This window comes from Lissotriton vulgaris, chromosome 2_1 (genome assembly GCF_964263255.1).
Source record: "Lissotriton vulgaris chromosome 2_1, aLisVul1.2, whole genome shotgun sequence".
In the NCBI taxonomy this organism is placed as follows: domain Eukaryota; kingdom Metazoa; phylum Chordata; class Amphibia; order Caudata; family Salamandridae; genus Lissotriton; species Lissotriton vulgaris.
The window spans coordinates 1,551,022,787-1,551,050,027 of record NC_141687.1 but is presented as its reverse complement, the minus strand read 5'-3'; the positions used below and the strand labels follow the sequence as shown (position 1 = coordinate 1,551,050,027).

The 27,241-nt window shown below is 44.1% G+C and overlaps 1 protein-coding gene across 2 annotated transcripts in view; it reads right to left on the bottom strand.

Moving 5' to 3' along the window:
• The window catches only part of OSBPL11 (oxysterol binding protein like 11), a 389,464-nt gene extending 362,863 nt beyond the window's left edge, over window positions 1-26,601 (bottom strand). The window contains exon 1 of one of the 2 annotated variants that reach the window (XM_086957431.1): window positions 26,123-26,601. In XM_086957431.1, coding sequence (XP_086813557.1) covers window positions 26,123-26,262 — 140 coding nt within the window. In that variant the 5' untranslated portion in view covers window positions 26,263-26,601. The remainder of the gene's footprint in view (window positions 1-26,122) is intronic. The other variant, XM_086957432.1, reaches the window with a different exon arrangement.
• Window positions 26,602-27,241: the final 640 nt, after the last annotated feature.

The window sequence follows — 27,241 nt, the reverse complement described above, 5'->3', positions numbered from 1 at the left end:
CATTGAGAAATGAAGTATGTGATGCTAGAAGCAGTGGTGCACAAATGTGCACTGTACCCTGGGAAGAATTATCAATTTCTTACTATTGGCTTTGACATGGCCTCATGTCATCCTGAATTCTGACTCTGCCTGGCTTGAGCTTTTTCTGTGCGCACAGACACGCTTGCAAGTTGTTTGGGTTAATCATGTTCAAGGATTGTTTTTGTGAGAGATCGTTTATTGTACCCTGGAAGGCTTTTGTGAGCTTTGTTAAGATAAAGGCTGGAACATGCGAGAATGTAGAAGTAACATGGGAACTCCTTTCTGCTCTGGAATGCTTGCTTGGAAGCTGGCCAGTCCTAGTAAGTTTCCTTGTGCGGGGAGGAAGACTTTTGAATCTTCTAGTGTGTGTTTTGAGATTATAAAAGCTGAGAGTTTTTGGGGGTGCACTCTGAGCGCGACAACAGGGAGGGTACATCACTCGGGGTGGCCAGGGGCCACATGGTAAAATTGAGTTATCGCACTGTTTCCATACAGATTTTCAGGATATATAGGCGACGGGTGGAGTGTATCTGGTTGACCCTGGGAGGTGGAGAGGGAGGGGAGTTCTTTGGTTATTTGTATAGGTGTTTGATACTGTTCTTTTGGATCCTATTATTTAAGGGGATGTACAGTATATTGTATAAGAAATTATACTGTATTGCATTGTCCCTGATCTATATTCTGAGGATACTTGTTTTAAGACTGTGGGAATTATGATTGTCTCATGCTGTGTTCCTCTGTACACGAACGAGTTAAAATAAAAATAATTTCAAACATTTTTTTTTTTTAAAGCGGAGGGTTGTTGACTTAGAAACCAGGATTTAGGAATCCGAATGGGGACGGCGCGTCTACTTTGGTACAGGGGGACTCTGGTTGCTGAGGCGGTTTAATCCCCTGGTCAGGAGTGGGCTAAGATGCAGTGTTTCCACCAGGTGAAGTGTTGAGTTTTGATTATTGCCATTATGATGTGTGGCCAGTGGCTTTGATCATTTGAGGTGTTTTCTTTGTGATTCAGTGTATATATATCTTTCTGATCTCTTGCAGGACGTCCATTATATTTCCTTGAGGCTTATTTCATATTATGTGCTGGTTGATTATTCCCTAGTATTATTAATGCATTTCACTGTTGCATTTACCAAGTGTGTTCTTATTGCATGCCCAATAGATATATATCTCTGTGTATTTGAATGTTGTTCATTTTGGCATCTGGGAAAGCCTTTCTGTTAAGAGAGGATTGTGTAAAATAAAACCCCATGCCTTTTTCTAACAAGCATTTACAATGCAACGGTCTCGCCTTTGCAACACAGAGCCACACACACACACACACACACACACACACACACAGCCACACACACACACACAGCCACACACACACACACAGAGCCACACACACACACACACAGAGCCACACAAACACACACAGAGCCACACAAACACACACAGAGCCACACAAACACACAGTACAAAAGGAAGGGGTCCCAGACAGAGAACAAATAATTCAAAATAAGACTTGATTGAAAAGATATACAATTATTTCAAGAAGCAAAATTATTAGATGAAAAAAAGTTTAATTCGGATTTGCATATATTGCCTTTCATTGGTTAGAACACATAACACATTTTTTTCTCTAAGTAACACATTTTATTTTTATGTGCCCACATTCACAACGGGGAGGGGGTGAAGTGAGGGAAGTGTCAAGGATAGGGTAGGATAAAGGGATAGTCTGAATCATTCAGTGACAGGTATTATTCACAATTCAAAAATTGAGTACATGTGGTTCCTTTAGCCAAAGGCCACAACATAAGTCTCATGAAGAGTCCAGAAACAACTGATGCAGACAACCAAACTCCACTTCAGCCGCTAAAGTCTTGCTTGGGGTAGGAGTTGGCGATGGTTGTATGGTCTACGTTTCGACCCAGAACAGGAGATGATAATCTCTTTCCTCTAGCAGAATAGGAGATGATAATCTTTTTCCTTGTAATTTTCAGTTGCAAATTTATAACGTGGCCTGGGAGACTTCAGCCCCTGGTGACTCTGTTCTTCTCGCCCTCCGCGATAGGTGAGCTAGTACCAGATCTTTTGTATCTGAATTACACTCCCTCACTATGTGTCTTGTGTCTTACGCATTTTGACAACATGTTTTTTAACTGATTTCCTCAAATCCGCCTTCCTTGTAATAATTAACAGGATGGTGTGTGTTAATTGATTTCTTTTTAACTGCCCCTAGGAGGTCGTCCACCCACAACTGTTTTGTCCTGAAGAAGACCCGTTCTGTAAGGACCATTTTCCTACATATATTCTGGGTCGAAACGTAGAACATACAACAATCACCAACTCCTACCCCAAGCAAGACTTTAGCGGCTGAAGTGGAGTTTGGTTGTCTGCATCAGTTGTTACTGGACTCTTCATGAGCCTTATGCTGTGGCCTTTGGCTAAAGGAACCACATGTACTCAATTTTTGAATTGTGAATAATACCGGTCACTGAATGATTCAAACTATCCCTTTATCCTACCCTATCCTTGACACTTCCCTCACTTCACCCCCTCCCCGTTGTGAATGTGGGCACATAAAAATAAAATTTGTTACTTAGAGAAAAAAATGTGTTATGTGTTCTAACCAATGAAAGGCAATATATGCAAATCCGAATTAAACTTTTTTTCATCTAATAATTTTGCTTCTTGAAATAATTGTATATCTTTTCAATCAAGTCTTATTTTGAATTATTTGTTCTCTGTCTGGGACCCCTTCCTTTTGTACTAGATAGTCAAGTCAAGTCAAGTCATAAAATGTGTATAGCGCACTACATACCCAGAGGGTTTCAAGGCGCTTAGGAAGGGGAGGGGGATTATTTGTCGAATATCCATGTTTTAAGCTGCTTTCTGAACGCAAGGTGGTTCTGGGTGAGGCGAAGGTAGGCGGGGAGTGAGTTCCATGTTTTAGCAGCCAGGTATGAAAAGGATCTGCCTCCCATGGTGGTCTTGTTGATGCGAGGAACAGTGGCGAAGGCTTGGCTGGAAGAGCGAAGTTGGCGGGGGGGGGGGTGTAGAAGGACAGTCGAGAGTTGAGGCAATCTGGTCCGATGTCGTAGAGTGATTTGTGTGCGTGGGTAAGCAGTCGGAAAGTGATCCTCTTATTGACGGGAAGCCAGTGGAGGTCTTTAAGGTGACCAGAGATGTGTTCGTTGCGTGGGATGTCTAATATCAACCTGGCTGAGGCATTTTGGATTCGTTGTAGTTTCTTCTGGAGTTTAGCGGTGGTACCTGCGTAGAGGGTGTTTCCGTAGTCCAGTCGGCTCGTGACTAGAGCGTGGGTGACTGTTTTCCTTGTTTCGGGGGGGATCCAGCGAAATGTTTTTCTGAGCATGCGAAGAATGTTAAAGCAGGAAGAGGATACGGCGCCGACTTGTCTGTTCATTGAGAGTGAAGAATCCAGGATGACGCCGAGGTTCCGTGCGTGGTCTGTTGGGATGGGTGCTTTTCCGAGGGCTTCCGGCCACCAGGAGTCGTCCCATGCAGAGGGGGATGTACCTAAGATGAGGACTTCTGTTTTGTCTGAGTTCAGTTTCAGACGGCTTTGTTTCATCCATTCGGCGACTTCTTTCATTCCTTCGTGTAAGTTAGTTTTGGCGGTGCTGGGGTCCTTGGTGAGAGAAAGGATCAGTTGAGTGTCATCCGCGTAAGAGATGATGTTGAGGTTGTGTTGGCGGGCGATGGCTGCGAGGGGGCTCATGTATACGTTGAAGAGGGTGGGACTGAGTGAGGATCCTTGAGGTACGCCGCAGATGACTTCAGAGGCCTCGGAATTGAATGGTGGGAGGCGGACTCTTTGGGTTCTTCCGGTGAGGAACGAGGTGATCCATTCAAGTGCTTTTCCTTGGATTCCGATGTTATTGAGGCGTTGTAGAAGGGTGTTGTGGCAGACTGTGTCGAATGCTGCAGAGAGGTCAAGGAGGATGAGGGCGACTGTGTCTCCATTGTCCAGTAGAGTTCGAATGTCGTCTGTTGCTGCGATGAGGGCGGTCTCAGTGCTGTGTTTGGCTCGGAAGCCAGATTGTGATGGGTCAAGGGATTTGTTGGTTTCGAGAAAGGCGGCGAGCTGGTTGTTGACGGCTTTCTCGATGACTTTGGCCGGGAATGGAAGAAGTGAGATGGGGCGGTAGTTTTTGAGTTCGGTGGGGTCTGCTGTTGGTTTTTTCAGAAGGGCGGTGAGTTCAGCGTGTTTCCAGTCTTCTGGGAAGGTGGCGGAGTTGAAGGAGCAGTTGATGACGTCTCGGAGGTGCGGTGCTATGTCGGAGTCTGCTTTGTTGAAGATGTGATGAGGACATGGGTCTGTGGGTGATCCTGAGTGGATGGAATTCATCAGGCGGATTGTGTCCTCGGTGGAGATTGGGTTCCAGTCGTTAAGGGTGTTCACGGGGGGAGAATGTTCAGCAAATGGTTGGGTGGGTTGGTCTCCGGGTTTGTTGTCGAAGCTGTTGTGGATGTCTGCAATCTTGTTGTGGAAGAATGAGGCTAGGGAGTCGCAGAGGGCTTGAGAGGGGGTGATGTCGTTGGAATTGGCCGAGGGGTTGGAAAATTCCTTGACGATGTTAAAGAGTTCCTTGCTGTTGTGGGCGTTGTTGTCAAGTCGATCCTTGAATGCTGTTTTCTTGGCTTTTCGGATCAGTTGGTGGTGAGTGCGGGTGGCGCTTTTGAAGGCGTCCTTGTTGCTGGTGGATGGGTCTTTTTTCCAGGCCTTTTCAAGGGAGCGGCATAGTTTCTTGGACTTCTTGAGATCATCGTTGAACCATGAGGCCTTCTTGTTTCCAAGTTTGTGTTGACGTTTTTTAAGCGGTGCTAAGGAGTCGGCGGTGTTAGATAACCAAAGGGTGAGGTTGGAGGCGGCTTCGTTGGCGTTAGAAGAGAGGGCTGGGGAGGTTCGAAGGAGTGATGCGGAGATCTGATCCGTGGTGATTTTGTTCCAGTTTCTCTGTAGAGTTGGTTGGAGGTGGATGATGGGTTTCGGCTTGTTGTAAGTGAAGTGAACGCAGCTGTGGTCAGTCCAGAGGAGATCCGTAGTGTGGCTGAAGGAGACATGGTTGCTGGATGTGAAGATGGGGTCGAGTGTGTGACCTGCGATGTGGGTGGGGGTAGTGACAAGTTGTTTAAGTCCGAGGTTGGCGAGGTTGTCTAAGAGGGTTGCGGAGTTGCGGTCGTTGATCTTTTCGAGGTGAAAGTTGAGGTCTCCCAGAAGGATGTAGTCTTTGGAGGGGAGCGCGTGTGGGGTGATGAAGTCCGTGATGTCTTCACTGAATTTTGCGCGGGGTCCTGGTGGTCTGTAGAGGAGGGTGCCTCTGAGAGTAGTCTTGGGGTCGATGTGGATCTGGAAGTGAAGGTGTTCTGAGTTAACGAGGTTGGCGTCAGAGCTGGTAGAGATGCGGATGGATTTCTTATGGACGATAGCGATTCCTCCTCCTGTGTGGTCGGTGCGGTCCTTGCGTGTGATCTTATAGTCATCAGGGATAGCGATGGTGATGTCTGGGGCGGAGGAAGCGTTCATCCATGTTTCCGTTAGGAAGGCGACGTCTGGAGCGATGGTGTCTAGTAGATTCCATAGGTCGATGGCGTGTCTGTGGATCGAGCGGGTGTTGAGCAGGATGCATTGTAGGTGGTTGGGGTCAGGAATCTGTGGTGTGGTCGTAGCGGAGATGATGTCGGTGCAGCTGAATTTGCAGGAGTAGCAGGAGAATGGTCCATGGGTGTGTCCAGGAGCGGCTTGGACGCATTTGGGGGAGCGGCCGGGGTTAAGGGCTAGGAGGGTGGCGGCATCGTAGGTAATGCGGGAGGGCTGGGTAGTGCGAGGGGCAGGGGGTCTGGCGCTGGGCGCGGTCCAGGCGCAGACGGGCGTAGACGGGCTTACCTTTGGCGCACCTTCGGCGCGGATTGGGCGCGGTCGCTGCGCGTGAACGCTGCGCGCGGGAACTACTGTCATATATGGTGGCGAGGGGGGAGGGGCGAGGGCGGGTCAGCTGGGAAGGCGGGAGCGGGGTGGAGACTAGGGCAGGGCGACCAACAACAACAACAACAAAATGGCCGGTGGCCTCGTAGGGTCGATCAGCTGCACTTTACCTTACAAATCGATTGTGAACACAGTAACACGCAGCGCAGAGCGGCAGTGGGAAATGTGGTGCCAGGCAGGCAGCAGCGGCAAGGGCAAGCAGCGGAGCGGCGCAAATTAATAAAGATTATGCAAATCGGTAACCCAGGTCCTTTTGACTTTAGTGGGTATAACCCTGTTCCTCTATAACACACACACAGGGCCACACACACACAGGGCCACACACACACAGGGCCACACACACACAGAGCCACACACACACAGAGCCACACACACACAGCGCCACACACACACAGCGCCACACACACACAGCGCCACACACACACAGCGCCACACACACACGCAGCGCCACACACACGCAGCGCCACACACACGCAGCGCCACACACACGCAGCGCCACACACACGCAGCGCCACACACACAGCGCCACACACACAGCGCCACACACACAGCGCCACACACAGCGCCACACACACAGCGCCACACACACAGGGCCACACACACACACAGCGCCACACACACAGGGCCACACACACACACAGCGCCACACACACAGCGCCACACACACAGCGCCACACACACAGCGCCACACACACAGCGCCACACACACAGCGCCACACACAGCGCCACACACACACACAGCGCCACACACACACACAGCGCCACACACACACACAGCGCCACACACACACACAGCGCCACACACACACACAGCGCCACACACACACACACAGCGCCACACACACACACAGCGCCACACACACACACACAGCGCCACACACACACACAGCGCCACACACACACACAGCGCCACACACACACACAGCGCCACACACACACACAGCGCCACACACACACAGCGCCACACATACACAGCGCCACACATACACAGCGCCACACACACACAGCGCCACACACACAGCCTCATAGCCCTCCGTAGCTTTCGGCTCTGGCCTTTTAACGATGGAGCTGGCCTTTAATGGAAATAGTATCTCGCCCACAGACAGCTTCTCTCAACTGAACCAAAGAGAGTCCTGAGGTTTCAAAGAAAACATTCTGAATGAAAAAACATCACAAGTATGTCACACCCTTTCCATATAGCTTCCGATGTAACCAGATATTTCTCTTAACCTAGAAAAGGAGCTTCATGTGATAACACGAAAATGACAATGAAAACCAGGACTGAGTGTAATTAAGATTACCAGTAACTAACCAGGCCATTACCTTCTCATCCATCTTCCTTGCACCAATCCTTGCTAAATAATGTACACCCAAGCAGAAGGTAGTCAGTGAAAATAAATCTAAGTAGGCAATAACGCTTTTCAAGAAAAACTTCACAACAAGCGATTTATTTAACTAAAATCAGTGCTCACGATTGAATCCAAAACATGCGTCAAAGCTCTAACTAAAACAGGAGGGTTGAGGCGTTGGATCGGGATTGTCTAAGTTGTCATAAGACTAGGTCCTAAACCAATAAATGAAACCTCCATAAAACAAGAATCTAAGCCAAACCCATAAGATTTTTTTCAAAATTAGGAATATTTCAGAGGGAAAAAGTAGCCAAATTATGGAAAATCAGCAATCATAAGTCAATATAAAAAAAATGCAAGAGAATTAACAAAAGGTATACTTCTAAAGCACGTAGAAGCCAGAATCAAAGTATAGTTTGGTAAGAGGAACAACATATAGTCTGCCTCCAAAGCAAGTGCAAAAGGTCCAAGTATAAATGGAATGAGACTAGTACAGAGTCTGCTCAGTTAAAGAGGCAGAGAAAGTCGAAGTATAAATCAACAAACAGGCTGACAGAGACTGTACAGTTAAAGCAAGAAAGTCTGGCATTGTATAAGGTTTTAGGAAAAGAAACCACGCACTCAGTGTGTAATGACATAATAAGGTTGCATTACTAAAAATACTTTCACATAAACAAATCATCATTCAAATACACAAAATACATCAAATAAGATACATCTAGCAAATACAAACTTTGCTGCATGTTAATAAAGAGATAAATATAGGAAAAGAAGAGGACATTTATATAAAAACAGAAATACAGAAGACCGTTCAACTAATGAAGGTTAAAAAGATGAACATCCTGAAAACAGCTTTCACATGAGGAAGGCGCATTAATACAATGTATTAATGAAGTAAACACCACCACGAACAAGGCTTCTATTTTTTTGATTTTCAGAAATGGAAAAGAACGCAGAGAAGCATGCGGAGAATGTTTTCTGGCGTAAAATAAAAGTGCACTTTGTTTTTGCAAATGTGAAATTATGTTAGCGAAAGCTGGTCATGGACTAATCAGGTTAACTTAAACAACTAAATTTAGCATTCTTTCTTACTGTTAAAAGCGTTCTCACACAATGATCCAAAACTGGATGAACCCCCTCCTCCTTACCCAAGTTTAAGTAAACAGAGAGTGAATACGATGAGGCCAGCCATGTAGTACCATTACAAAAGAGTCACTGAACGTCCTTTGGATGGTGCCCAAAATGCTTAAACTATCCTTGTTGATCTTCCTTGTATCTTTCTTTACTTCTTTTAGGAAATTATCATTGTCTGCTTTAAATATCTAAATATCTACTTACGCTGCAGACAACACTTACACGCCTGTCACTGATCGGCTAAAAGTAACCAACAAAAAAAAAATATCAACTTTCCTAAATAAACCATCTTTAAGAAGAATATAGAAAGAGCGCTATGCACTCCAACTGTACGCAGATTTTCTTCTGCTGGAGAAGGGGAAAAATATGGAGAATACAAAATCTTAAGTGCAATGTAAAGAAGAAGAAAATCAGGACTATGGTGCAGCACTCCCTAGTCTCAAAATAAATATCCAGAAAGGTTAGCAGCTCAAAAGAGCACCCATCTCTCCAATTATTCTCCCCAAAGTTAAGCCCAAAAAATGTTAATACAAGAGGAACCCAAGGTCTACTGAAGTTAGATAGAGGCTAAAATGTTGGGGGCAGCAAAACCTGAATAACCAGTGGGTATACCCAAGGATTGACCTGGGCAATGATTAACTGGCCTACAAAAAAAGAAACTTCTCAACAACATAGCAGCTAAGACAGAAATGGACTACATCAGAGGTCCTCTAAAGGCTCATATCACTATCCGGTGAGAACATAAAGTAGGCACATGCCAGACCCAACAAAAAATGTTGCTGGATTCAAACTCTTAGATGTACACCCTTTCTCAGAATTCTGCAATGGTAAGAATACCATTAAGTGGAAGGACATCTAGACTGCCAAATACAAGATGCTACCTCTGATGAACATCATAAAGCTTATATATTCACCCTCTCCTGTGCCAGATCCCTAAAGAAGGAATGCAACCAGTTGGCATAATGTGGGGAGCAGGGCATTCTCCGAGTATGAAAAAGATCAATTCAAGAAGTTTGAAACCTCTGAAAAATGCATTAGAGCCAACCAAAACCGCCTGAATCTACTTCCAATTGGGAGGAGCGGCAGGCAAGCTTTGACTGGAGACCAGAGCCCCATGACCGGGTGTGACCCGAACCAAGCTCCCCAACCTCTCTCGCTGGCATCGGTAGTGATGACCATTGGATCCACCTGAAACAGTGAAACCCCCTTCTCCGGGTTCCCATGCCTTAACCACCATCCCAGCTCTTGAGCTCTCGACAAATGACCTCAGTCATGGGCAACACCTAAGTCAGATCTTGAGATTGCGGATTCCAATGAGCTAAGAGAAAACACATCAGGATATTTAAATGCCACCTTGCACAGGGAACCACAAACAGAGAAGCTGCCAAATCCCCATGAACCCTCATCCAGAAGGACAGAGGAGGATGTGACATTGACATTAACTGCAAGATATCGGACTGAAGAGTGAACAACACTTTCCCCTCAGCAGTCCAGAAACGTGCTCCAATGAATTTCTGATCCTGGGAAGGTACAAGATTGGACTTTTCCCAATTGATCAGAAACCCAGGATCCAGTAATAACTACAGAACCATCTGAACAGGAGTCTCTGCTTGCCAAAAGCATGAAGCTACCACAATCCAATCGTACAGATAATGCTGAACTGCTATTCCTCAGAGATGAAGAAGGCCAATCAAGGGTGGCAGCACCTTAGTAAACACTTGAGGAGCCGATTTCAGTCCAAATGGAAGCAACTGGAACTGTGTTGATCCCCTACTGCAGATCAGAGGAACCTCTGAATATTCTTGTGCACCGAGACATGCAGGTATGCATTCTGTAAGTCTATAGTTGCGATGAAATCCCCTGCAACCCGCAGATTCAGCAGTTGAAGGGACAGCATCCTGAAATGAATGGTCTTGACTCATCCATTGAGTTTCTTCAAGTCCAGCACTAGTAGATAATCCCTTGAAGGTTTCTGGACTAGAAACCGGACAGAATATACCCCTTGCCCTCCTCTCAAGGAGGAACAGAGATAACTGCCCTTTTGAAAAGTAATGTTGAGAAACTGTCAAGCAGACCCTTACTTTTTCCCTGCCTCCGAGAGACGTGTGTTCGGATGCATTACGAGTCTGGAGGCCAAGAACTTCATTATATACAATAACCGTTCTGCACAATGATCACTACGCAGAGATCTGAAATAGCACTCGCCCAGAGATGGGAAAAGTGCATAATCCAACCATCCACAGCATAGTCAGAACCATCGGCTTGAAGATCCAGCCTTGGTAGGAAAAGCCGGACCTTTCCCCTTCCTCGGTTGGTATTTCCTCTTTGACACACAGAATTTTGACTCCTCCTTACTAGCCAATGCGTTCTTACTCCAGGAGCCATAAGATTTAGAATCAGAGGATTTAAAGGACCAAGCATGCTTCTTATTTTTAATGGGCCTTTTTAATTATTTCATCCAGTTGGTCACCATACACCTTGCGTCCATCAAACGGCAACTTAGAAAAGCACTCATCAGCGAAATCAGCTTTCCAATTCTGCAACCGTAAAGGCCTCTGAGCTATGATCGCATCACTGGATGCCACTGATGCTGCTTTAATCACATCTGCTGAAATATTGGACAACTCATTACGCAGGGGGTAACCCAAGTGTCCCTACGGCATCTGCGTAAGATACAACATTCAATTAAGAAAATGATGCCTAGGAAATAATAATCAAAAATTAAAGGATAGAGACCAACGAATTATCCCTTCCTATCCTGATTTAATCACATAAAATATACACACAACAAATCTACTCAATACAAAGGACAAATGTATACACACACTATTTACATTTTTATCAAACTAACATATGACGCGTTTCAGCCCTATTATTCTCGGGCCTCATCAGGACTAGGGCTTTCAAGGATCTCTGCAGATAAAGAGTATCTGTGTTTCCCTCGTTTGAACAAAGCACGCTGTATATTTTGTTCTTGCCTTGCTTGTTATATTCAATAAAAATAAATATAAAAAAAATCAATCAATCAGTTTCTACTGGAAGGAAAAAAAAAAAGTATCCGTGTTTCAATACTTCAAGGAGCTAGAGACATCCAACTTGCAGAACACTAAATTACTAATGCCACTTCTCTTCATAAATTACATAGAATCAGGTGGTCGAATCGATTTCACCATCCTCCCTGGCTTCCGCATTGGAAAATCGTGTTTACATCAGTCGCCATCCCGACCACGTCGTTGTCAAAAATGTAAATAGTGTGTGTATATATTTGTCCTTGTATTGAGTATATTTGTTGTGTATGTATATACATATACATATACATATACACATACATACATACAAGTCCAGGTGATCAAACCTGAAGATTCTAGCATGACATATCAAGCAACTTCAAATGTCAAACTGACCTGAGACCCTCTTTTTGACAACCATTGTTTGTTTCGAAGCCTACCCGATACGAATATAATTATTAAAATCCGGGAGATCCCTTGGGTGGAGTTTCCAGTCACAAAAGCTCTGTTCTAATCACTGCTAGTATTAGCCTACTTTTGTCCCCAGTATTTACTAACTTATTGGTCCAAATTAGAGGCCAAGAAGTGTAATTTAGCGAGCGACCGGATATAATAATGTTTTTAAACTTTTCATGATGTAGCATTTTACTGTTTTTTTTTAAGGTCTTGCATTTGTGTTAAACACCCAAGCTAAAGCCACAATAGTCAAGTTGAAAAATGTGCTATAAAAGTGTATTAATTATAATAAGGTGAAGACCGGCTTGAACCAGTGTTTAACAATTGGCTTTCCGAGAGCCACAACATCAACAACCATGAAATGTCATTAGCATCTAAATCAGACCCAACCGGTCCCTTCACTCAAATGTCTCCTGAAACCTTCCAATGTAAAATGTATGTAATTTTCGACCACCTCTTTCTTTGTTGAAAAAGTCCACTCATTAAGTCTAGGTGTGAATATGCTGAAGAATAGCCCACGCAGAGTTGCTTATTATTGATCTAACAGATCAATCCACTGTAATTTTCAGACTGTCAGTCATGCAACTAGTTCCGTATGACTCATATATGATAATTACAATCCATCTGCATTCCACCCACTGAACCGGAAGAGCAATAGAACCTTTCACTTTAACAAAGCACATAGTTGTAAACCGTGAGTGCATGCTCTTTTGTCTATCCAGCAGCAACTGTAGTTATGACGCACAGAGCAGTAACAAACAAATTCGTGTTTTAAGCACCAGAAATGACTATTAACGGGCACGCTTAAAACAGACTACACATTTAATATTGACTTGATTGTGCTTCACAAGACTGCTGCTTTCTATTTAATATTGCTCTTTCTATTTGTTTGATATGAAGACTATACTCCTTTGTATTAGCTCTTTGTTTGATGTTGTTTGTAATGAGAAATCTCTATTCAACATGTTGGTGCATGCTGGCTTTCGCCAGGTTAAATCACTATCTTGCTCAACTATATGCCATGTCTTTGAAATATTCAATAAAAACTGGGGGAACTCTCTGCATCCTACAAGCCTTCCTGCTGGGATTATTGCTGAATCCTGCTGTGCAATCGCCTGACGAGGACCTTCAAAATCTGGGTCCCAGCCCTCCCGCCTCCCGACTCCTTTCCTTCCTGGGGTTTGGCCGCCGAGCGGAGCACGGTCGAAGGGCCAAGAAGACCACAAGACCCAGCACCCCTAGCGGTACACGCCGCGACATTTGCGCACCAGGAGGCGCTCAAATACAGCGTCACCCCCGTCTCGCGGGACGCCGGGCGAAGCCCGGGCCAAGGGCGGGCCCGTTGTTGCCCGTTAATGCCCGGTAGAGACCGGACCGGGCCACCCCCCTTGGTTCTCACTGCCAGTCCTGCCACCTCTCAGCACACAGGACTTCTTAAATGTCCATCATGCCTGGTAGAACAACAAGCAAAACCAAAACCGCACTGGCTGTAGCCCAAATCACCGGCCCGATAGATCAATTTATCTCACGGACCAACGAGGCAATTGATCATAGTATCTCTCTCCTGGAACGCAGAGTGTCTTTGGACCTCATGAACGCAAAACGCTCGTCCCTGGGCCTTCTAGTAACTGCAGCATCTCCCGCCCAGCAAACCCTACCTACCTCCTCCCTCCCCTTACCTGTGACTGTTGCTGATATACATACAGTACCATGCTCAGTTGATCTATCAGTAACTCAATCAGAGTCCGAATCATTATTATCAGACGACCTAGAGGTCACCCCGGACCTAGAAGCCTGTCAAACACTCGAAAGATTAGAATCAACTATAGATAAACACCTTTGAGGAGTAAGGGAAGGAGCCATCCCCAAACAAGGCAACACCAATCCATCTGATAACACAGAAGCTTCTGTCACTCCTTTAGGAGTTGGGAGGGAATCCGGGAGGGATCGATCCAAACAGTCAACACAACCAACACAATCAATGAGAATTACTCCAATAGAAAACAATTTCTTACTACCTCCTATTCTTATTGAGGACACGGATAACCCCTGCAAAACATGTAAAACTACATCGCAAATACTAACCTCAATCAAAGACCTCCTTTCTCAGCAGCTAAAACCTATACAAATTAGTATAAGGAACCTGGAAGCTCAATTAGCAATCTTATCACGAACTTACCCTAGTACAAAAAATCCACACTTAGCTAAGCAAGGGACAGGAAACGCTACTCATCCCCCAAAAGTATCTCACCAACCACAATCAGCAGTAGTAACCAAACAACTTGCCCCGACTATCCCACCCTCTCAAAAACCAAATCATAGTGTCCCAACACAAAAACAGCAAGAAACAACGACTAGTGTACAAAAGGCCATAACCACTACGGAGTTGCCCCAACACACGCCCAGTACAGGTCCGGTAAAAACAGGAAAAACTGGGAAAACAGCAGTCAACGCAACCATAAATCATACTATTAATAAACCGACACCTACACCCTCTAAACCAACGGTCAAACAACCCCAGTTGGTATCCAAAAAGACACCAAGATTTAGGCGCCCAGTGCACCTTCCACCAGAGGCAACCCCATATACAATTATTCTCACAGGCGTACCTGAATTAACTGAAGGTATGACTGAAACTGCCTGGTCACTCAAGAACAAGGTCATGCAGTGGCTAAGTATAAACAGACCATTAGAACCATACCACTCTGGAGGGATCTCCACAGTCCGTAGAGTAATATGGATAGGTGAAGAACCCAAGTCGATCCACGGAGACTGCATTATAGTAACTTGCAGGGATCCATCTACTGTGGACCACATTTGTTCATGGCCCTCACTGGAGAAAAAAGGTGGAATAGACGCCCAACACCTTTCCTTCTTCTACCCACCATTGAATACACATCAATATATTTCCATCCCGAACTGGCAGCACCCCCAAGAAGACCAATGGAAACAGGTGGGATATAGCTATGGTCGCGGAAATAGAAATAGAAACAGAATTACAGAATGGCACAAACAGTCCTGGCAAGGTAGACCCTATCATCCACTGGAGGGCTGGCAGGGTCTTCCAACAAGAAACCGATATGACTGCCTAGAGATGGTGGATTGACCGTCAAGGCCCCTAAAAGTTAAGAGCAAGAACGTCCATATCATGCCTTCTCCACCAAACCCTAGATCCCAGTCATGCCCATGCCTGTTTAAACCCGGAAGTCAACCAAAACAAGTTTCGGTTATCCCTATGGATAGTATAGATCTAAATTTTCATCAGTCAAATGACTCGAGAGATACTATTATCCCTCCCTTGATTCCAACAGAGAGTTTTACTTGTGAACCCCCCGTTTCACACTTATCCTTTGATCCCAACAAATTGAACCTTTCCATAATGTATTGGAATGTCGCAGGACTGTTTTCCAAATTAACGCTAGAATCATGGTCTGAAACAGTAAGGGAACACCAGGTACTCTGTTTCCAGGAAACATGGTCTATTATTGCAAATCATCTAGCGGGATACAAAACCTTTTTCATCCCAGCAGTGCAGGGAGCTTTGGGCAGGCCTAAGGGGGGTCTTGTGATTTATGTCGCCAATACTCTCCCTTCTTTATCCATTAAAATGTTAAAAGAATTCCCGACTTATCAAATCATGCAAATAAATTCCACAAATGATTGTACTTACATTTTTATTAATTACTATAATTTATTTATTATTATTATTTATTTCATTTGTATAGCGCTACAGCTACCCAACAAAGGGTTCCGGCGCTGATGATCCAGTGCATTGATTAGTTCAGGGTCTAGATGTTAAACAGCCAGGTTTTTAAGGCCTTCCTGAATTTCATGTGGTTGGTTTCCTGCCTAAGTGTCACCGGAAGAGTGTTCCAAAGTGAGGGTCCGAGATATGAAAAGGATTTGCCACCCATTCTCGCCAGCCTGATTTTAGGAATCACAAAGTGGTTGGCTGTGGCTGAACGAAGGGTTCGGGATGGGCGGTAGGGATGTATTAGATTTTGAAGGTACTTGGGTGCCTTGTTGGTTGAGATCCTGTGCATAATACATAAGGATTTGAATTTCACCCGATTCTCGATTTTCAGCCAGTGCAATTCGCGGATGTACTTGGTGGTAGGTGTGGAGATGGGAATTTTCCACAGTAATCTTGCGGCGGCATTTTGCACTGTCTGTAGACGTCGGGTTGTGGCCTTATTGGCCCCCAGGTATAGCACGTTGGCATAGTCAAGCCTGGAAGTTATTAGAGCGTTGATGACTGTTTTTTGGGTATTTTTGGGCAGCATCCAACAGATTTTTTTCAACCACTTTAAAATCGCGAAGCATGTAGCTGACGTCTTCGCAGCTTGCTGGTTGAGATTAAGCGATTCATCAATGATGACTCCAAGGTTGCGGGCTGATTTGACTGGAACCGGGGGTACCCATCACGTTTGGCCAGTGTTGGGGTCCCCAGAGCTCTTTGTTCTTACCCAGAACAAGTAGCTCTGTTTTCTCACCATTAAGTTTGAGAAAGTTTTTTCTCATCCACTCTGCGATGTTGGTTAGACCGAGTTTTAATGACGAGATGTTGTTGGAGTCAGTGGATGATAGAGAGAAAATAAGCTGAGAATCGTCAGCGTAGGAGAACATGAGTAGTCCACTCTCTTCTATCATTTTAGCCAGCGGGCTCATGTAAATATTAAAAAGCAGTGGGCTCAGTATAGAGCCCTGAGGCACTCCATGTTTAAGGGTCATAGTGTCTGAGCAGGGGGATTGTGAGAAAACTTGGAAAGTGCGTTGTTCCAGTAGAGATTTAATCCAATTGCATGCAGCGCCTCTGATACCAGTGGCGTGGAGTGTTTGCTCAAGTACAGCATGTGACACAGTATCAAATGCTGCACTGAGATCAAGTAACAGCAAGGCAACCGTTTCTCCGCGGTCCAACATTAGACGGATGTTCTCAGTTACGCCTAACAAGGTCGTCTCTGTAGAGAATCCTGTGCGGAATCCTGACTGGTGAAGAGGTAATAGATCATGGGTAGTAATGAAATCAGTAAGGACTCTGTGAACGTGTTTTTCTAATATTTTCGCAAAGGTTGGTAACAGGGAGATAGGTCTAAAGTTGGATGGCAAATTGGGATCTGTTCCTGCTTTTTTCAGCAATGGGTGAATCATCGCATGTTTCCACTCATTCGGTACGGTTTCTTCCTGTAATGATTTATTAAGAAGATTAGTGATTGTTTCCAGGGCCCCGTTATTGAGTTTTTTCAGGACCGAGCATGGTAGTGGATCATTAGGTGAGCCTGATTTGATGGAATTTAATAGTTTGCGAACCAGGTCTAAGTCAAGCAGCGGCCAGTTGTTTAGAATAGCTGGAGGTGTTACATCATAGGGGGATATGCAGGAGGACAAATCTGTTTTCACAGGGGTGATGGGGGCTGGAGTATTAGTTTCAAAGCTAATGTCAGTAGAAGGCAGAATCACCTTCGTCTTGGCTATGTCCTTTGTGGTTTGTTCTATACCCTGATATATCTTATCCACTTTTTCTACAAAGAAGGCTGCAAGAGAGTCACATTGTGATTTATTTAGGTCTGGGGGAGATTGTGAGGTGAGGGAACCAGCTAGTTCTCTTACAGTTTTAAAGAGTGTTTTGGACTGGCATAGGGCTTCAGTAATTTTTGTGCAAGCATGTTCAGCTTTGGCTTTGGCGCATAGCCTCTGGTAGTTTGAGAGTTTGTTTTTGTAGGCTATTTTGGCATCAGGGCAGTAGGTTTTCCTCCATTGACGTTCTGCAGTTTTGCAGGTGCTTTTTTCCTGTTTCAAGGTCTCAGTGAACCAAGGGGCAGGGGGGCGGTGGGGATTTTGTTTTAATTTAGTTTTAGGCAGAACGGAATCAATGGCTTTTATAAGCCAAGTTTGGATTGATGTTGAGAACTCTTGTACTGTTGATTTTGTACAGGGGAGATGGCCTTCAAGAAAGGAATTGAGGTTATCTATATCAAGCTTTTTCCATTTCCTGACTAGTTGCATAGGTACTGATGTTTTATCCCGGTTAGAGAATTTTACAAGAAGGGAAAATTTAATCAGGAAATGGTCAGACCAGGGCACTGGAAGGGCCGTGTATGTAGATATGTCATTTAAGTTGGAAAAGATGGGATCCAACAAATGACCAGCTCTATGTGTAGGGCCGGAGTTCTTTAAGGTCAGATTAAGGGATGCTAAATCGGTTTTAAAATCATTAGCTATTACAACTCAACTACATTGGATTGTTTGACAATCCTAGTAGGAATTGCCACTTTTTTAATATCTCTGCAAAATGATTTTAACCTAAATACAGTACACCTAATATGGGGTGGCGACTTTAATCTCCCACTATGCTCCAACCACAAAAATGGAAACTGTGGACTGCAAAATGAACATGGCAGTCCCATGCCCCATTATGCCCACTCGACCTGTGGAAACAAGTTAAACGAGATTCTATTTTCTTTAGAGCTGGACTTTGCAAACGAGTTAGTAGAGCCACAGAAAGATTTTTCTCCAACTTTCCATGGTTTTCTAACCACTATAGACTATATATTGTCCTCCCAATCACTTGAGGGACAACTAACCAACTTTGTAACTGGGACAAATGCTACGAGTGACCATTATCCAATCAGTGTAAGAATCACCCCAAAAACGGCCAATGCACATCCTGTAAAAATGAGTCTCCTAAAGCAAAACTCACTAACCATAAACAAATTGAATGGTTACACAGTCAAATGGGCCAAGATTGACCCGGTGGAAATAACAGAGAAGATTCTTGAAAAATCTAAGCCTTGGATACTTGAATGCTTATCTCCTGAAACTACACCTCGGTCAATCGTTAATAGCTTCCAGAACATCTTGAAAACAATTGGTAATGAACTCTTTGTCAAGTTAAAGAACATTAAGCCCTCTACTACGAGATGGTTTGACGCAGCTTGCCGAAAAGCCCTCTCAAGCTTAAAAGAAGCCTTACATAGACCCACAAGAAACCAACTGGAAATCTCCAACTTAAGAATACTCTATAACCTAGCCAGGCGGGATCGCAAAAAAGAAATTAAGAAAGATCTATGGGCACAACTCCACGACAGCTGCCAAAGAAAGGATAGCGCCCTATTCTGGCAAGTTATAAGATCCCCTTTTCTGGCAGATAGTGCAGAAGGACAGCATTTAGATGTAGCAGTTACGGAGGATGACTGGGTTACGCATTTCTCTAAAATCTTCGGTCCATCCTCACAAAACGCTGCAGATATAGGAACAGAACAAGGTGAAGCCCACACATCAAAGAATAACATCTATCCAATAAATATCCATTTCCATCATAGTGAAGTCATTAAAGCAATCAAGGCATCGAAACCAGGCAAGGCTCCGGGCCCTGATGGAGTCCCAATGGACATTTTCCTCCACAACATATGTAAATGTAAATGTAAATGTAAATGTATAGGCCTTTATATAGCGCACTACTTACCCGGAGGGTCCCAAGGCGCTTCGACCGCTGCGAAACCCTTCCCTGAGAGATGGTCCCTTAATGGGTATCTCCAGGGTGAGACCAGGCATCCCAGGCGGTCTGGTGGGCCGTTAGTGAAGATGAGGCAAGCTAATGCCCAGAGTTGCCGAGTGTGATCGCTGATCAGAGTGGGCACCGAGGCGAGAGAATTGTCGAGTCCGCTGACCCTGGTCCAGAAACCTGCCGCGCCGGGAATCGAACCCTGGTCCCGGGCCGTCCTCTGCTCTCGGGTCTGCCGCCTCTAACCAGTGAGCCACACTACTTCACTGGTTTTGGCAGCAGTAACATCGGCTGGGCTTTTTCAATCATGGTCAACGTCAATCTTGCTTCCCATCTTTAAAAAAGGCGACCGTAATGACCCAGCCTGCTACAGGCCAATCTCCCTTCTGGATTCCATGGGTAAAATTGCAGGTAGAGTGCTCCTGGACCGTCTACAATCTTGGGCCCAGGAAAATAACATCATGACCGACCTGCAATATGGTTTCCAGAAGGGGCTTGGGACCGTGGAACAGGCCCTGAACCTTGCCCTCTTGACCGGGAAATATGTTGGCGCCAAAGGAGGTAACATCTTCCTAGTCTATGTCGACCTCACTGCGGCATTTGACTGCGTCCAACATGAAAAACTCTGGAAAATACTCAGCGACCTCTGAGTGGATCCTCCTTTAATAGTCTTCCTCCGTGAACTTTATTCCAATGCTTCAGGGCGAGTCAGATTCGGTACTAACGGTGAGCTGTCTCGCTCATTCCCAATAACAAAAGGAGTAAGACAGGGCTGTGTACTAGCTTCCTTCCTGTTCAATCTTTACACCAATGGACTAGAGCAGGCTATGCTGGAAGGGAGCCAGGATTTACCCCAGATAAACCACCGTCCAATACCGACACTGCTATATGCAGATGAGTCAGTCATCCTGGCCCTCACACTAAATCAACTTCAAAAACAAATCAATAAATATAGCAGTTTTATGGACTCACTTGGCCTGAAAATTAACATAAAAAAAAGACTTTTACCATGCACATTGGCCCCAGGGTCAAAAACCCTAAACCAATATTGGTGGATAATACAAAGTTGGAAAAAACCTCTGTCTACCCATATCTGGGAATCCTTGTGGATGATGCTCTGAACTGGCGTCAAGCTACGGCCACTAGAAACCTCCTCTTCCGACGTGCAACATCGGCCCTGACTTCTTTTTCGAGAAAACTGGGGAAACCTGCTCTACCTGAACTCCTGAAAGTCTACTATGCTAAATGCCACAGTGTGGTTACCTATGGAGCAGGCGCGTGGGGGCACGGCCATATAGATCACCTACAGGTAACAGAGAACGGCTTCATCAAATACGGGCTGGCCCTCCCGCAAAGCGCCCCGAACTTTGCTTCCCACAGTGAGCTTGGCATGGAATACATTATAGACACTATCCGTTCCCAACCAATCTTACTGTGGCAACGTATATGTTCCAAACCCGAGTGCCACTTAACACGATCCCTGATCACGGACTGTTTAGCTCTAACTAATTGGCATAAGATCCCATGGTTGGTCTATGTACGGAACTTTTTTAATGACCTTGGCTACAAGTCCTATTTTGACGACCCTCCTAGTATCGAAGACATCTCCAGAAAACAGCTAAAGTCGATGTGCTTGGCTCACCTGAGAGAGCTGCGAAACCAGACAGAGATCACAAAAACTTCGAACAGCCAAATTTGTGCTATACAACCTCTCAAAGGTATGCAACCCTACTTGTCCTACTTTCTGTCAAATCAGGAGAAATATTTATTAACAAGATTTCGTTTCAATACCTTTTTTCGTTTAGTTTATTTTCCTGAAATTCACAACTGGTCCCGCACGCTCACGAACTGTCCATGTGATGGAATATCTTCACAAACAACGATTCACATTATTTTCTTTTGCAAATACTACAAATCTCCACGTAAATCTTGGATTCTTCCACTTCTTCGATCTAGTGGTCATAGACAGTGTTATTCTGCATTCCTCTCTCTGCAGTGTTTGGACTCGCCACATGTAGCAAAATTTATAGCGACTTTTCTAAAAGCCACTATTACAATACGCCAAAAACTTACAAACTGAACAGAAATATTTAAACCATGAGTTTTTTCTTACGTACTTTTTAACCTTTTTCCTTCTTAAATTTATGTCTATGATGAACTGTTTTGTTCTGTTTTTAAAAATTATGTACTTTTTATGATTAAACAAGTGGTAATCGAATAAAAGTTATTGAACTGAACAATAAAAACACCAACAAAAAAAACGACTACACATTTGCACAATCATCCAATAAGAAAAGGTCTACATTGATATGAAAATCATTGGTTTAAAAAAAGAAGATTCATCTTGCCTGTAGCCCAGCAGTCTATTGGAACAAGATTAAAGTGCTTAAGCTCTACAGAAGCTCTTCAAATGAAGAATGATCTGATTAATGTTATGCCTGTTTGAGGCTTACAGCGCAGGTAATTATCCTGTTCTGATCCTGCTTTGCTTTCTTACTTCAACCACCACCCTTGGAAAAAGCTCGAATCCAGCTAATTTTGGGGGATAAAGCAGTACAAACAAAAAGGACATTACCTCTAATTCTAGTTGCACTCCTTATTTAAATATTCGTTGTCATCCAACCTAAACTGTGATTTTCTCAACTTACAGATGAGCATGATGTTGGTCAAGCTTCAAATGCAGCCATCGTTCACAACTGGCAAAGTGAGTATGCTTCAAAATATGGTGCCACTTGCACTGTCCGTCCCAATGTTGGTAAACCATTCGAAATGAAATCCTCCACTGAGCAATACTTTGTAAACCTTAGACAATGGAATGATTAGTTATTTGCTAAGGCAAACGTCAAGGAAGAAATCAATTCAATGGCGGGTGTTTGCAAAGAAAAATGGACAAACGGTTCACTGCAAACAAAATGTATTTTTATTTGGAGTTTCTATAACACATTCATGCGACCAATGAATGCTACAGAGTGCTGACACTAAAAGAGTAATGGTGCTAAAGGAGCGTAAGAGGGGCTAATGAGAAGTGAGAGGCAGGAGCAAAGGGGAGGGGCTGGAATTTCATTTAGCAAGTGAGAAACCAGAAACTCTAGAGCGAAGGAGTTCTGAGCAGGCAGAGGGGTGAATGGAAAGCTTCTAAGATCACAGCAAAACTACAAGAAGATAAACCCATCGCCTTTAAAAAAGAAATGCAGTGCTGTATTTTTAGAAAGGACACATTCTGAAGAGCAGATAGGAAATATGATTGGAATGCTTTGGATACAATGAAAATGATTCAAGACTGCAAGCTATTGTGGCAGACTGATGTTGGCATATGCCGTCAACGACAGATGATGGGAAGAAACATGCAAGATCTTGTTCAGCTCACTGTATAGTACCTGTACAAGTAGCACTTGAGCTATTTGTTGAATAAATGAACTACACTGTTAATAGGGACGTTTTAATTAATGATATTCAAACATGGACGTTGATTCAATGACTTAAAGTAATAATGACAGAACTAGGTTAACACCCTGTTCGGCAAAGCCCTCCTATTCACTTCATAATGGCTAAGAGAATAGCATGGGGTGCCAACTACAGAAAGTAAGCATGGCTCCTAATGGAGCATTTCCCTTCTGTTCTTATCGCTTTTCCCTTGATCGCTGAAATCAAAAAGGTAAGCAAGGGTAGAGACAGTGGCATGAAATGGGAAGCAAGCAGTAATAGGTGCTACCCCAATTGACGTCTTTGATTTCATAAAGATAACATAACTTCGGTATGTCTTGTTAAAATGCAAAACAGTATATCGTGAGACAAGATGTAAGAATTAGAGTAGGGAAAATGGGTACATTCTAAGGAGAAAACTTGAAAAGGTAACTAAAGAAATAATGATTCCAGAAGGACATAGCATGTAGAGGGATTAGGACAAGAAGAAGCATGGGTTGAAAAATACATGCCAACGGATAAACATGTCGAATAAAGTGTAATGCTAGGAATAGATTTAAATACCAAAGCTAGTAAGCAGCACTGGACATGAGAGATAAGAAGGAGTTGCAGAGAAAAGCCAGGAGCAAAGTGTGAGGTGACTAATGAAGCTTAACAAGAAACCCAACACCGAAGGTGGAAATACTTTTGAAGATAATGGACAATAGAGTGGCGAGGTAAAGGAACGAAAATAGTAGTCCAGGTGGAAAATGTAATAGTCTGGATGACCACTACAAAACAGAAACTGATTAATACATAAATTCACCCGATTTTATAATCCTGCTGTGGTCTAACCTGGCATGTGAGCACAGAAATGAGGAGTTACTCTGCAACTCCGAAATAAAATTAGAAATATGGAAAGGGGCAGATAGGGGTGTCGGTAAAAGGAGAGGCAGCACTTCAAAACAGCATAAAATGCCTCTTTCAAGCAAGCAGAGTAAGGCAGATCCCATCCTAGTCTAGAAATTTCAGGTTGTGTGTTTTACTTCTGGAAAATACAGACGAAGTCGAGGAGTGAGGCTCAACTACTCTGGAAAAGTTAAATCACTGGGACTCATATTGCTGAGAGACAATAATCTTACTGTCAATGTAGAGTTGGAAAACTCTAAAGGAGATTATATATATATATATATATACACACACACACACACACACATTAAGGGTGCATGGTTGACAATTAGAGAAGCAGAGGCCAGAACCATGGAAACCACAACCTTGTAGGAAAGGGAGTCAAAGAAGTCCCTTGATAAGAGACTAAGCACTATTGATCACTGAAGCACATTCCACGGCCTGTGCTGAAAATATCCGGCGATGGCAAATAACTGAGCGAACAACAATCTCAAAGGAAGCTAAAAAAACGTTAAGTAAAACCAAAAGAGTACACTCTAGAAAGGCACATGATTGAAGTGAAGATAATACAGAAGTGGGAGAACTTTCATTTGATACAGGAATGTTAAAATACCTTTGGTGGAGAGTAGGCATTTATCTTCTATTAATGATGCTCTCTCTGGGATTTTATGGAACAAAGCCAGCAGTGTAATAGGATAAATAAATACACTGCGAAGGGAGAGAGCTACTGATTCACATTGTCCATTTCACTTTGTTAGGGTAACAATAAATGGGAAGCGATGTCACTCATCTGACAGCACCTGTAACGCTACACCTTTGGCATAGCCTTACATGTGCTGCCAGACGGCCCATGATATGACTCTGTTGCACGTATTTGTGGTGACTGGTAAGGGTGAGGAACAACTGTTATGAGAAATCTAGTAAGGAAGGGATAGTATGTACTGGCTGCTATGGAGCAGAATTGAGAGATGGAGAAGAACTTTATAGGGTAGCAGTGCATGGGGTTCAACTGTGCCTGCAGTCATGCAAGGCACACTAGAGGAGAAATAAAGTGGAGCATGTGTAATGGAAACTCTGTACCTTTACTGCCAAAGTACACTCCCGAGACTGGATATAGAGCACTGGAGTTCTAAAAATGGGAAGACTGGATTGTATATAAGGATGATAGGCATTTTACTTGTGGGTCCTGAAAGGTATGGGATCAGAGGATGGTATGTTTTATAATTTCACCCATCTATCCTCAGAAGCATGCCAAGGAGGTGTATGCACTATACTTGATATGCAGTTTTATCCCATATTTCTAAAGCATATGGTACCTAGATGGAAGACTACATTGACATTAGGGTACATGGGAATGCCTCCACCGTCGCACTTTATGATCATGTATATGGTAAAATGCTACGACAAGTTAATATTCAGTAAACGTACACTGCCTGCCCTTACGCATAGAATGACATGTTAAGAGAGAATGAAAATTAAGGAAGGTATCCAGAAAACGTATAAGATATGAAAATAAGAATGGTATCCAGAAAATTTAGGATGATCATAGCTTGTAGAGGCTACTATATTAAGCCAGCATTCACCTCGTGTACTGCTACTGAGAGTAGTAGTACTATGACAGGATACTAGATACAGTACGTGTGCTGACAGCTGCTAAATCCCCACTTTTACACTTAACGCTTATACAAACCGATTGCACATTGCATATTTGTGAAAAATAAAATACAACTATTAGAAGGCGGGGTTCTGCTAGGTTAGCCTATTAATTTGGCTAACTGATAAACACTTGCCATACAATGTGTAACTAAGAACTTTAGATGTGCATCTATGTCGGGCACACAAGGGTATGGACAACGTTTCTGGCAAAGGAGTTCGATGATTCTTCTAAAGTAAAGGGCTTACATGCAATTACTTGCTGACTGTACCAGGCGTGGTAGCATGTCTTCATCCTCTGAAAAAAGTACAGTGATCGAATGCTGCACATAGAGGGCATAGGGTAGACCTGTGTGCCAGCATTTGCGAAATGTACCGTAACTTTACTCTAACAATACTGGCTGCCTCTGTGAGAGTTCATCTCCTTAGGTCTTATGAACCGCGCATGTTTGTCTGGCCATTAGGATGAAAGCTATGCCCGAATGATGTCTGGGCAAAACATCACACGTTCAGCTCTTGGTACTGCGCGCTAAGCCTGGGCGTCGATGGACTGCATCTCTTTGTCAGGGGTGTTAAAATGTTATAGGTATACTTGAGGCTGTGTGCATTAAACGTATATTTTTTTGCCTTTGGAGGATGAATAACTACAATACAGTGTGACAGTTCGCAGAAGGGGGGGTAAATGTACCTGTACTGCCAGCCTTTGCCGCCGCTACAGCCAGTACCCACTGGCCCTCGAGGCCCGGGGGCGCTCTTGTTCGGCAGCCCCGGAACCTCCAGCTTGTTCTCGGTGTCGCAGACCCTGACCGGGGTGGTCTCCCCCTGCATGGCGACTCCGTGGACGCTAACCACACTGCAGCCCCCACCCCCGGGAGCTACAGCCTCCCGTGGTCCGCTCCCTGCGGTCTCCTCCTCGCCCTCTTCATTCCCAGGGCCTCTACAGTACAGCAGTACAGTACAGTACAGAAGGGTCCCGGAGTTAGGGTATTGCCTCCTTTCCAAAGTCCGCCCCGGCTTGGCGAACCATACACCCGCCTCCCAGGGAGACACAGGGAAAGCAGGAGGCGGGACAAGTAATGACACCACAGCAACTACGCTTCCGGGGCCCTGCAGAACAGACGCTGGGATACCCTACTGAAGTCAAAATAGCGCCATTTTGGTTAAGGAGCAATACAGGAACAATAGAACCAAAAAATACTAGAACGTCGCGGTTCAACTGGAAGATCAGAAACCAAACTTGAAAAACACCTTCTTTAAGAGTAAACTATTGAAAATAGCAGAAAACGCAAACTGTAATGGAAGATACGAATGCGACAAAGTGAGCGTACGCATTTCTTAATCTTATTTTGTATCTATCTTAAATCAATCTCCTAGATTTGTAAAAACAAATATATACGATTTAAAATTTACATAGTACAAACCTAATACATATGATGACAAACATCTATTGTTATTCCTATGTAAAAAGTCCCAGGAACATCGTGCGGTCTCCATTTAAAGATGGCCGCTTTTTGTTATTCACGCAGGAACATTTACAGACAATCTTCCTAAAAACAGTCAGAAGGCGACCGCCTGCAGTGCGCAAAGGGCCGCTCACTCCGAAAAGGGTTTGCTATTCGTAGACTCGAGTAATGACAGAAAAAAAGAGGCTCAGCAACATTCACTACAAGTTCGAAAACTGTCATCACCTAAAACGTTGCTGCCATCTTTAACAGGTATACTTTCTCATTCTTTAAACTACTAAATTACCAGAATAAGTGATGTATAACAAGTGAGAGAAAACGAAAAGGTTTATGCTGATTGCCTA